A 13,244-nucleotide genomic window follows, 5' to 3' on the forward strand; every position below is an offset into this window, starting at 1 on the left:
CGGAACTTCTGTGGGTGGAAGGGTGAGGTGAATGTTTGTGACAAAGAGATTCTGGGTGGGAATGAAAAGCCCAGTTCCGTTGCATTAAATTTCTCTTTTAATGCAGGAGGATAAGGCAAAGTTAAATATGGCTATCAGCAGTTCTGTCTCCCAAGGCTCACTGAATTAGGATAAATTTACATACGTGGACTGAAATAGCCAGAGTATGTTCCACTCATTCATGTGGATTAAATCAAGGAATTGTGTCTTGATTGAAGAACACAGGTAGGCCTTGACTTATGAACATAACTGAGCCCAGAATTTATGTTGCGAAGTGAGAAATTTGTTGTCAGTTTTGCCCCATTTTACAACTTTTCTCGCCAGAGTTGTTAAGTGAATCACTGCAGCCAGTGATGGGATTCAGCTGGTTCGCACCAGTTTGGCAGAACCAGTAGCTTATTTTTTGTTGCCCAGGCCCAGAATGGGCTTCTGGAAGCGGCATCCACACAGAGAACCGGTTGTTCACATATTTGAATCCCACCACTGACCGCAGCTGTTAAATTAGTAACACAGTTGTTAAGTTGAATCTGGCTTTGCTTGTCAGAAGGTCACGAAAGACAATCACATTACCTTGGGACCCTTCAACCGTCATAAATATGAACCAGTTGTCAAGTATCTGAATGTAAATCACATGACCCTGGTGACTGGTGTGAAAGATGGTCGTAAGTCACTTTTTTTAGTGCCGTTGTAACTTCAAATGGTCACTAAATGAACTGTTGTAGGTCAAGGACCACCTGTACACACTTTGCTTGCAAAAGGTCTCAGGTTCAGTCCTTGTGTTCTTGGGCTGGGCTGGGCTGGGAAAAGATATTTTGTCTGAGGAAAGGATCGCTATAAGTATAGTTTATGCTAAATGAAATGGGTGAATGGTTTGCCTTAATATAAGGCAATTTTCTATTTTCTCTGGCATTTTCACTGCTGAGACTCAGGGAAAAAATTTGCAACAAGCTAGGAGGCATTTGTTCTGAACCAGCCTGCTACCGGCCTTGCAATAAGGCAAACCCCTGTTCAAACAGTAGAGACTGGAGAGCGTCTAAGGCTGGAAAGCGTCTGCCAAGATTTATTACTCAAATAACAGAACAAGAAACAAAAACACTGGAACTTGAATCCTCAAACGGAAGGGTTGCTTTCAGCAACCAGCCCTTCCCCAAACACTCCTTTTATTTAGAGATCAGGGCGTGGCCTCCCTGTGCCTCCTCCCGAGGAGTCCCACAGCCTTTCTCTGTTTGGTCCTGCTCGACTGCCTCCTGCGTCGGGCGTCCTTGAACAGGGCCAGCTGTGGGTCATCATCCTCCGCACTATCGGGCTCACGCAGCTGAGAAGAGGGCCCCGGCTGGGGGCTCTGCGAAGCCTCCAAGCCATCATCAGCCGGTTCGTCTTCCACACACTCCTCCTCCCCCTCATCTGAGTCATCCGAGACATCTGAGCCGGCTGCCGGACCCACAGGCTGGCCCTGAGTCACAACAGCATTTGAAAATTTTGGTCATGTCAGAAGTTACAAAAAGATAACATGAAGAACTTTGTTTCTTCTTGTTGTCTGATCTTTCATGTCTCAGATAATTTTCAAACTCTCCATGGTTTCTAATCTGCTTTACTTAAAAAGAAAATAAACACATCCAGAATAGTGGTTTTGCACCGAATGACAAATCGCTCCTCAAGCTTGAGACATTGACAAAGGAAGAGCTACACAAGCTAACTTTCCCACAAGGATAAATTACCTCTGAAACATCCAGAAGGTTCACGAGCCATTAGAATTTCTCTTATGGTGAAAAAAAAACACACAAAGAAAGTTTGATCTTGAGAGCTCAGCTACTCTCGCTTTTGTGATATCTATTCTGCAGGGACTTCAGCAAAACCATTGCTAATGCTAACCAAAATTCATATTTCGCTATAAGCTCAGGGGAGAGGGACTCTTGATTAACATTAGCTAAATACCAAAAAGAACAGAGGGACGCGGTGGCTCAGTGGGTTAGGATGCTGAGCTTGTCGATCAGAAGGTTGGCAGTTTGGCGGGTCGAATCCCGAGTGCCGCGTAACAGAGTGAGCGCCTGTTACTTGTCCCAGCTTCTGCCAACCTAGCAGTTCGAAAGCACGTAAAAATGCAAGTAGAAAAATAGGGACCACTACGGTGGGAAGGTAACAGCGTTCCGTGCGCCTTTGGCGTCTAGTCATGCCGGCCACATGACCACGGAGACGTCCTCGGACAAGCGCTGGCTCTTCGGCTTTGAAACGGAGATGAGCACTGGCCCCTAGAGTTGGAAATGACTAGCACACATGTGCGGGGGAACCTTTACCTTTAAAGAGAACAGACCTTCCACTAGAGTAATATGTTCAGGTCTTACAATTGTACATACTGGATTAATTCTTAGGCTATTAAAACTACTTGGTGCTCTCCAGATGCTTTGAGATTACAACTCCCACATTCCATTGCTATTGGCCACGTTGAAGCTGAAACATCTGGAGGACAACAGCTTGCTTATCATTACCCTGAGTGCCTAGCATATCATGTAACTGTCATCTTGGGAACATTAAAGGTAAACAACAATTGCTAAAATTCAACATATGGAGGGACATTACATTGATTATGTAGCCTTTGCATAGATCAATAGGCAAGCCAGTTGCTTTGATTATGCTACTAATTATGGGCATTTATCTATGTGGTTATATTCATATACATTTGTAATCACTCATAAACTATGTTAATCTGTAATCACTCATTATCTGTGTTAATCATCCAAATTATATATATTCGTATATAATTACATATTTCTCTAGTATAGGCATGTTAGGGATTACCAGTTGAGTTCTTGCCAACAGCTTTTTTTCCACTGCTGTTCTCCATAAATTGCTACCTCTTAGAACTAAAACTGCTTTTGTTTGTCACTATGAAAAAGCTGCCACTAGTGAAGAAGAAGCATATTTGGGCAACATAACTGCAAAATCAAAAACATTCAGGTGTGGGAAATGACTGCAGTGTCAAAGCAATACTTAGGTACCAATTGGATCTTCTGGGAGAAATGCTTATTGCTGAGGGATGAAAAGTGTTACTCTGATAACAACAGCTGCTCAGAATTCTTTGATGACAAAGAGGCTATTCTTTAAATCACATGTGTAACACACTATTGGATCTCTACATACAACAATGCCTCTGCCTAAAAAAATTGCTGCTGTCTTCATAAATACAGTATAGTAGCTATGAACTACAACTGAGCACAGCTTGACATAGAATTCTTCATTCACTTATGTGCATGTTAATAGATGATGGACTTCCAGGCTGATGGAAAACTGGGACCAGCTCGTGAAATAAATGAATAGATATGCAAGGGTTCTACAACTATTTTCCCACTTCGTCTGTTTTCAGCTATTATAATAATCTGTTTGGGGGGAAATCTGCAACTGCATAACTTGACAGGATCACGATGCTACATCATGATATAATAAGTCATATTTAAGGGAGCACCGGGAAAACAGCCATACAGAGTTTTAACTTCATTTGAACAAAAATGAAATTAACGTCTGGTATTAACAACTCTTCATGCCAATGTTATAATAAGGCAGGAAACCCTGTACCATTTCAGATGGCTGTCCAGTCTCTTCTTAAAAACATCCAGTGTTGGAGCATTCACAGCTTCTGGAGGCAGGTTGTTCCACTGGTTAATTGTTCTAACTGTCAGGAAGTTTCTCCTTAGTTCTAGGTTGCTTCTCTCCTTGACTAGTTTCCATCCATTGCTTCTTGTCCTGCTTTCAGGTGCTTTGGAGAATTGCTTGGCTCCCTCTTCTTTGTGGCAGCCCCTGAGATATTGGAACACTGCTACCATGTTCCCCCCTCGCCCTTCTCTTCATTAAACTAGACATACCCAATTCCTGCAACCGTCCCTTATATGTTTTAGCCTCCAGTCCCCTAATCATCTTTGTTGCTCTTCTCTGTACTCTTTCCAGAGTCTCAACATTTTGTTTTACATCGTGGTGACCAAACTGGATGCAGTATTCCACGTGTGGCCTTACCAAGGCATTGTAAAGTGGTATTAACACTTCACATGATCTTGACTGTATCCCTCTATTAATGCAATCCAGCACTGTACTGTGTTGGCTTTTTTGGCAGCTGTAGCACACTCCTGGCTCATATATAAGAGATTGTCCACTAGGACTCCGAGATCCCTCTCACAGATGCTACTATTGAGCAAGGTACTACCTATACCAGGGGTGAGCAACCTTGGCTCTTTTATGACTCGTGGACTTCAACTCCCAGAATTCCTGAGCCAACATGGATAGCACAGGAATTCTGGGAGTCGAAGTCCATGACTCATAAAAGAGCCAAGGTTGCCTACCCCTGATCTATACTATACCTGTGCATTTGGTTTTTCTTGCCTAAATGTGGAACCTTATTTTTTTCACCACTGAATTTTATTTTGTTAGATAGCGCCCAGTGTTCAAGTCTGTCCAGATCCTCCTGTATCTTAAGCCTGTCTTCTGGTGGGTTGGCTATTCCTGTCAGCTTGGTGTCGTAAATGAAGTTAATTGAAATGCAATTTTAAAGCTGAATAAGTAAAACCACTCTCCTATTCTTGAAAGCTTTAAAGTGAATTCAAAGATTATAATCCAGGCAATCCTATACATGAGTTGTTTCAGCTGAGCAATATTTACTCATAGTTTAAGAGTTTCTGGTTAGGCAACAGGTAGTTACTATGGGGGTGGTTGGGTATCTAGGTAAATAAATATAAGAGCTGCCACCCAAGTGAATTGCTTTAAGATGATGTGTTAATGAATAACACATGAATGAAGTCAAATCTACACATGAATCGAGTGAAATATACAGTATACTTCTAAATAAGATTTCTGGACTCAGATTTTAACAACAACAACAACAACAACAACAACAACAACAACAACAACAACAACAACAACAATAATAATAATAATAATAATAATAATAATAATAATAATAATAATAATTTTAACTTACCCATTTCCTGCCTGGTGCTACATACTCCTGTGCCATAATTATTTAACACTGAATTCACTGTTTTCAAAGCATTGTGGTCAGTTTCTGCAAAGCCAAGGTAATTATATGAACCCATATTGATTACATTCTTGATTATCCTTCCAGTGAACCTATAATAGTCAAGAAAATACAAGATAAAATCTAATTATTACTAAAAGTCGTGAATTAACCAAACCCTTTTTAAAATTCAGTTAATACCAGGAGACAGGAATCCTCCTTCCTTCCTGAATCAACTCAGGTAATCTTTTCTTCAGCCAAGGCTGAAGGAGGTTTTTCATTTCAGGAAAGTATGAAGTAACAAATATTATCCAATAAAACTGCTTTCTATGATACCTCTAACTTTTCCCCTCCCCTCCCTTTTTTCCACTTTAACTTCTTTTAATTGCCATTTTTAAATTTATACTGAATGTATTTTATGTATATATGTTTGTGTACATGTGCGCAAACACACATGCAAACACAAACATATTCATCAGAGACCACAATAAAGGTTTATATCTTACCTTATATTTCAGGAAAGAATATAGCTATATATTTTTTATAGAAATAAGCTATATAAGACAACCATAACTTTCTACATAAATCCAGACCGCCTGAATATGCCTTTATGGTTGTCAGCACAAGACGTATTTTATAGAATGCTTAGTGCCTTTGTAATGAAATATTTACAGCAAGCTGAGTGGCAACACTGAGATAAACCAGACAGGAAGCAGTACCCCAAATGGTGGTAACCTTTCACCTACTGCTATTGGAAGATTCCTTGAACTACCTTTCTTCTTCTGTGCCTTTTTATGAGTACAGAGTTTATACAACATTCATCAATCCTTCAGCTCATCACTTCTCACTTTAAGTTACTATGAGATCCAGGTCCTATCGGTCATAGTTTCAGAGATATTTCCTTACCAAATTCATTTTCTGACCAATGCACCCATTTACAAGCAGTTTTTGAATATCTGATGTGAAAGTAATGCGGGCATAGTTGTCTGAGAAAACTTTACCTGAATGAGATGGTAGCAACTAGCGATCTTTGTGGCAAAGATCTCTCTCTCTCTCTCTCTCTCTCAGTCATGTGTTCACTCAGTGACAATTTTGCTTAACAATCAGGTCATTGACATGGAACTCGGTCACTAAGCAAGGAGTGGGAGTATTGTGCTCACCATCAGAAAAAAAAAACCACCTGGCTTTTCATAGTAGTTAATATGGGGCAGCTTAGGAGTGGCATTATGACAACTTCAATATACAGACATTCTTCCATTCCTCTTTTGCCTTTCTCTACCTGCCTGTCTTCCTTGGAAAAAACGACGGTCTACAGATGCCACAGACTGGAGAAGAGGAAAGGGATAAAATATCCTCTTTTTCCTAAGAACTTTTTTTAAATAAAAAAGAATGGAAAGCCACCTATTGTTAAGTTTGGAGAAAATGAAAGTCAACAGCAAACGTCAATTTCACCAAGTAAATTGACATCAGTCATGAGGAAGAAGGCAACAACACTAATTTTTGGCCAAGAGTATAAATAGAGTAGGTTCTAACTTTGAAAATGATGCAAAATCAGGCCTACAAATATAATGTTTTGCTGTTAAGGTCTAAAAAATGAACACAGTTTTATTTGTATAATTAAAAACACTTTGTAGACTGACCCACCTAAATGTCCAGTTGTTGTCATCGGAAACACGTTCCAACAGGTCAATTTTTGGTCCGGGAGCACTGCAGATAGGGCGGTTCCAGTTATCTCTTATTCTCATATAGAAGTTTCTTGTAAAAAAGTTTTCAAAATCTTGATAAAGTGGGACAAAATCCTAAAGGTTTTTTTTAAGAAAGAAAAATATCTGCCATGTTACATTTTTAGTATTTGCTTACTTTTTCTTAAAATTAAATAACTATTAAAAGTAGATAACTGTTATGTGTAACAGATCCCTTACAGCCAACCTTAGTTCAATTCTTACATTTTCATCTTTTGGGAAAATTAATATAATACAAGGCAACATAAACACATAGGGCATGGTATGCTTATGTGTCTTTCAATCCCTATGCTGTCATAATTAGATCTGAAAATTCTGAGTTCATACTCCCACTTAGCTATCAAACTGAGCAATCTCAGGCTTTAACTTAATTCATTTAACTTAAATAATTCTTGTCATTCTGCATAATGCCTAGATATAATATACAATGCCTAGTAAATAGCATATTAAAATGACAGATATTTTATCCTTTGCCTAAAAACATAACACATTCTATAGATTTCCTAGACATTCTGTACAACGCCAGCTTTCACACATTGCCGGTAACATATATATATATGTATATGTCCACTATCCAGCAAATGAGGAAAGACTGAAAAGCACTTTACAAAATTAAAAAGTTCACCTCTGTCAAACTTCCACCCTGTTTGTTAAAAAATAGTGAAAGAAGAAATCTATTAGATCAATGGAACAACTCTTTTTTTTCATAGGAAGGTGATCTGAAGATCGGGAACCAAATTAATATATATACATTTCCGATTTCACATAAGATACTCTTATTTTCCTGCAATTATTATGTACAAATATAATATCCATCCCTGAACTCTGAATGTCAGATTAGATGTTTCTTTATTACAGTACTTCCCCTCCTGTCTGTTTATGGTGCCAGAAAACCAAATCACATTTAGGGAAGGTACATTTGCTATAAGAAACAAAAACAATATAAATATATACTATGTATTTTTTGTGCCCATTATTAACAAGACCTGGGACAGAAAGGAACAGACTGAGACTCAACCTCAACAAAATGGAGTGGCTTTGGTTTCAAAAGAATTTTAATGAGAATCCATTGTAAACTTTGAGTGTAGTTGCTGATTCACAATTTGAACAATTGTCTTGGATCTATAGTTCCTGTTTCAGGAGCAAAGAACACTGCACATCAATACATCAATTGCAATCTTTTCTGAAATAGCATTACTCATTGTTGCTCATGCCTCAGTTAACTGGACTACTGCAAGGAGTTTTATACAGCGCTGCCTGAAGAGCGTTCAGAAGCCACAGAGGGTCCAGAATGTAGTGGCTTAGGTAGCAACAGGTACAACTTCAGGCACTCATATAATCTCTGGGGTCTATGACAATTTGCCGCAACCAACTCACCATGGCCAACTCATCAAGGCCAACTCTCTGCAGGACAACTTCCCACAGCCAGCTCGCCACAGGACAACTCGCTGTGGGACGAGATTTACACTAATATCAAAAATAAATAAATGGTGGAATAGAATCATTAAAGAAAGGATGCAAAAGGAGGGACAGAATGAAATGTGAATGGCAAAAATTAAAATATTTTTATTTATTTTAAATAATTAAACAGAATTGTTAAATTCTCCTGCAGTGAGTTGTCTCGTGGCGAATTGGCTTTGGTGAGTTGTTTGTCAACGCTGCTAACATCGAATGTTATTGCTTGACAAGAGATGAAGAAATAGACATTTCATATGTTAAACTTGTGTACTGCTTTAAGAGATTGAGTTTAAGGTTGGGAGGGGGGAAGAGGACAATTGTACCTTCAAGGCCATCTCTAACTAAAGAAGATAAGACCTTGGCGGGTTTCCTAATGGAAGGGAAACTGATTCTTTAAATTAATTGGAGAATATGATTAATGACAAAATTAGAAAGGCGGAGAATTGTGTTTTAATATATTGTGCAAAGGGCGGAGATTTCAGATTCCAGCTTCCTTCGAGCAAGCATTTGCCGGTGTATTAGGCTAATAAAGGACTTTTAAGGTAAACAATGCCTCAGAGTCACTTGAAAAGCCCATACGTCGGAAACTTGACATTGTCCTGTGACGAGTTGGCTGCAGCGAGTTGGCTTTGGCAACTTGGCTTTGGCAAGTTGTCCCATTCCCTAATCTCTGTATTATTGGTTGCAGATGGCTTCCAAATGCAATTCAAGGTGCTAGTTGTCTTCCTACACACACTCACAAGTAGCAAATGTCACCTTTAGGGCCCATGTAAACATTGCTTTTCTATCACTGCCCTCTCCTTTGGAGCATTGTTTTTGATGTGCAGTCAGGCCATTCTTTTCTGGCTTTTTAGGAAACAGGTAAAAACGGCCAGGGAGGTTGGATTGTTGTAATTGCCTGTTGGATTGTGAGATCATATCCATATTATTACTGTTAATACTTTATCTTGCTTTTCATGTTTCCTTAGAAGCATTATGTAGTTTTTAAACTGATTGTATGGTCATAATACAACTACCTACTGGGGAGTTATATGACACTCAGTATTGGTAGACTGGAATGGCCTGTGGGTTCTATAAATAAAAGAAAACATATGTAGTTCATCAAGACTTATGTTTTTGAAGGTAAAAACATATCATTGCTTAAATCAAATTCATTACTGGACTGAATGATATTCTCAAAATAAAATTATGAGCTGTCTTTATTGTAAACATATTGTGGGAAATGTTAAAGCTCTTGTAATAGAAGTTAAACTGGACGTATAACGAAAACAACAAATTAACAATCTACAAATATCCACGCATATTTGCTCAATAGTGGATGATATTTGAACAGAAGCTAATAAGACAGAGTTATATTTTGTGAGGACAGGCTGAGATATATTTGATCTTATGGATTGTGAGGATCTGGAGAGGATTCTCTGTAGTATGAAATCTGCCACCTTCAAACTAGGAATATGTCCTGCTGGGCTGCCTATTCTGGGCAGTCTCACAGATTGAGTGGTGTGCAGCTGGATTTCAGAGATTTTTTTTTAAAGTCACTCTTGTTCATTACAATTCTCAATTGAGATGTGGAAGCAAATAATTTGCTCCCCTTCCAGCCAGCCACATAAAACTCCCTTTTTATGACTCTGTAGTCCCTGTTTGGGGTAGAATCGGGGTGACTAGATGGAACTGAGCATTTATTGGCCAGATGCCCTTCCTGATACCTACGTGGACTTAGCAGCAGATTTTTTTTGTGTGCCCTAGGAGAGAAACATCTGCTGTTACCTAGGATTGAACTCTCAACCTTCCAAGTGGGAGGAGAACACCTTCCCCTCTAGACTATCATGCTGCTCCCTCCCAGCCACATAGGAGGTAGTAAATAAATAAGATAGGGAAGTGTATGTGTTTTAAAGGAATTGGCACAGCTTGTCTTTGTGCGTAACACCCTAAAACTGCGCTAGGTTCATCTGTAGCTGAGCAGCTACATTACCTAAGAGAATCATGAAAACACGGTAAATTTGTTCCTCCCTATTAATTGCATTGAAGAGCTATTCATATCAGCTTTCAGAAGGTTTTGTACTACAACTGTTGTCTTCCTAAACACTGACATACAGGTTTGGGCTGATGAGTGTGAATCCTAAATAGTACTGTGCTGTTTGTTTTTAAAACTTGGGACAAAAAAAAAAATCTTATAATTGCCACAAACACTGTCAGGAAATACGCCATATTTACATATTTCAGTGTCCATTTTGTCCAAGCCATCCATAGGAGAAGCAATAGGCCTAATGCCTTTACTTGCCCGCTTGTTTCAGTCTTTTCTCCTTCCCATTCTGCTATGCTTTTTGAGAAGTAACTGGGGATTGTTCAGATAGGTCAAATCTTACGCACCATTTGCTCTTCCCGTTCGAGAGTGCCAACCTTTTTGTGTATTCCGTGGTCTCTTAAGAAATCTCGCAAGTAGCCAAACAACGTTGCAAATAGAAAACCGAGAAATGTAAGCACAGAAATACACATGGATGGTTGTTCAAAGGATTCATTAAATGGCCGTTTATAGACAGTTCCATTTGCTACACCATTTTCCTAAAACAAACAAACAAAAATAAATAAAGTTAGAGTAATAAACATTCATCCACTTAAAAGTATAGTGATTTTAGTGTATTTCATTACTACCATCTGTCCATTTTTTTAAAAAAAAAATGTTTCACACAAAAGAACATACCTCAACTAATTGTTAACACAGTTTCTAGTTATTTTCCATTGCTAGTATGGATATGAAAAATAGCCAGACAGATTTGATAACTGGCTCATTCTAAGAGTAAAAAGTAAATGAAAATCAGTTAATGGAGAAACTTGATATAAATGCAAGGAACAGAGAATGAATTTTTTTTTTAAAAAAAGTTGGTACAGCACATTTCTGCATCTCAGGATTTAAGGTTCTGATCTGAAGTATGCTTTCTAACTAAACCTTAATTATTATAGCAGATTGACAAACTGTGGAATTATGTTAGGGAAATTTCTATTCTTGCATAAGAAGGGTAAGCCCCCAAATTCAAATGATATAGCAAAGAAGACCTGATTACTCAAAGAGCATCATTCATAACAAGAACTGCTCCTCTTTTAAAGATATTGAAGAGAATGTATATGAATATATAGAACCACTAGTCTTTCAATATGTCACTGTTTTTCCCCCTAAGGACAATAAGTTTAAATGGGTTTCTCTACTACTGAAATTTTCATATACGAATAAATCTATAGGTACTGTATTACATGATACTTAATGTAATGTTCAGGGGCAACTAATGTATGTTAAGATTTTTATATCTTGCATTATGAGAAAGCCTTGATTGATCAAAATCATGATGGGTTATGAAGCTCAATATTAATGAGTCCAACTGTGAGATTACAGAAATAACAGGAGTCAGTATAATCTTTGTGCAAAGATCAAAGACACAATGGAAAACATAGTTGCTGATCAATGGTGATGGTCTCAGAAAAGATAAAAAGATGAATTTTTCAATGAAACTCATTATCACTACTAATGTTTGTCATTGTACTGATTCCTCTGTCAACAATACGAATAATTCAGACTATGTCTGTCAAATATCAAAAACATCTGCCAGGCTATCCCATTTCCTTTATATTGATGATCTGAAGCAGTATTGAAAAAGAGCATCTCAAACAGAATTGCTGCTGAACATATCATCAGCAGGGGAAAAATAGTGAAAACTGAAGGAATCAAAGATGATTGATTGATTGATTTATATTTGTATACCGCCCGAAAGGAGGTTGGGGGCAGTCCTCATAGATGCCCTATGAAAATAACATCAGGGGTCTGGATGAAGATGATTACTACAAACACCTGGGCATCCTTCAAGCTGACAACATCAAGCATAATGAAGTCAAGGAAAAGGTCAGAAATGAATACATCAAGAGAGTGAAGAAAATCTTAAAGTCCAAACTCAGTAGAGGAAATACCATCCAGACAATGAACACCTGGGCAATTCCAGTCATTATATACATAGCTGGAATAGTAAACTGGACTTGAGGAGAACTAAAACTCTGAACAGGAAGACCAAAAATATAATGACAATGAATCATGCCTTTCATTCAAGCAGCAATGTTGACAGACTCTACTTATAGGTGGGTGGGGAATGTTGCAAGTATAGCAGATAGTTGAAGAATTAAAAAGAGCTTTGGAAGAATATCTGAAGGACAGTGAAGAAGACACACTGAAGCTGGTATACCATAAAGTCTTACTGGGTTCTGGAGAGACCAAATTGGCTTACCAAAAAAGACTAAATGAAGAACAGAAAAGAGATGTGGCAAGGCAAAGTATTACAAGACCAGTACATTAAAAAAGGAAGGAAAAGCAGATAACAACAAGACCATGCAATGATTAAGAGCAGGAACATTGATGAAAGAGACAGAGGGGCTAATTCTGGTTGCATAAGACCAATGTTTAAGAACAAATGCATACAAAGTCAGAATTGCGAAGACAACAACTGACAGCAAATGTCACCTCGACAAAGAAGCTGAAGGAACAATGGGCCACCTAATTAGCTGCTGCAAAAACATTTCACAGACTGTCTAAAAGCAATGGCATGACAAAGTAGAAACCATTATGCATTGGAATATCTGCAAGAAATCCCATTTGCTTGCAAGCAAGAACTGGTGGGACTATAAATAAACAAAGTAATAGAAAATGAAGAAGGTAAAATGCTCTGGGACTTTAGAATTTAAACAGACAGGACCCTGCTACATAATAGAATTGTTAATAAGAAACACAAAAAAGTCTGGATAGTGAACACCACAGTACTTGGAGACTGCAGAATAGAAGAGAGATAAAGCGGGGGGGGGACACCACATAGTAGAAGTACAACAACTGTGGCAAAAGAAAGTTAAGATAGCATCAATAGTAATAGGCACCTTGGGTGCAATCTCAAAATGACTGGAGCACTATGGTCATTGAATAGCAAAAGCAGCTTTACTCAGAACATCTTATATTCTGCGACAATACCACTAAA

At 38.3% G+C, this 13,244-nt stretch overlaps 1 protein-coding gene across 1 annotated transcript in view; it reads right to left on the bottom strand.

Moving 5' to 3' along the window:
• Positions 1-13,244, bottom strand: part of SPTLC3 (serine palmitoyltransferase long chain base subunit 3) — a gene marked incomplete at both ends in the record, with an annotated part of 98,542 nt that overhangs the window by 35,221 nt on the left and 50,077 nt on the right. Inside the window, 3 exons of the mRNA XM_081343470.1 lie at positions 5,003-5,151; positions 6,683-6,837; positions 10,609-10,800. Of these exons, the coding sequence (XP_081199596.1) occupies positions 5,003-5,151; positions 6,683-6,837; positions 10,609-10,800 (496 nt within the window). The remainder of the gene's footprint in view (positions 1-5,002; positions 5,152-6,682; positions 6,838-10,608; positions 10,801-13,244) is intronic.

Source organism: Vipera berus (genome assembly GCF_964194415.1).
Source record: "Vipera berus genome assembly, chromosome: 1".
In the NCBI taxonomy this organism is placed as follows: Eukaryota; Metazoa; Chordata; class Lepidosauria; order Squamata; family Viperidae; genus Vipera; species Vipera berus.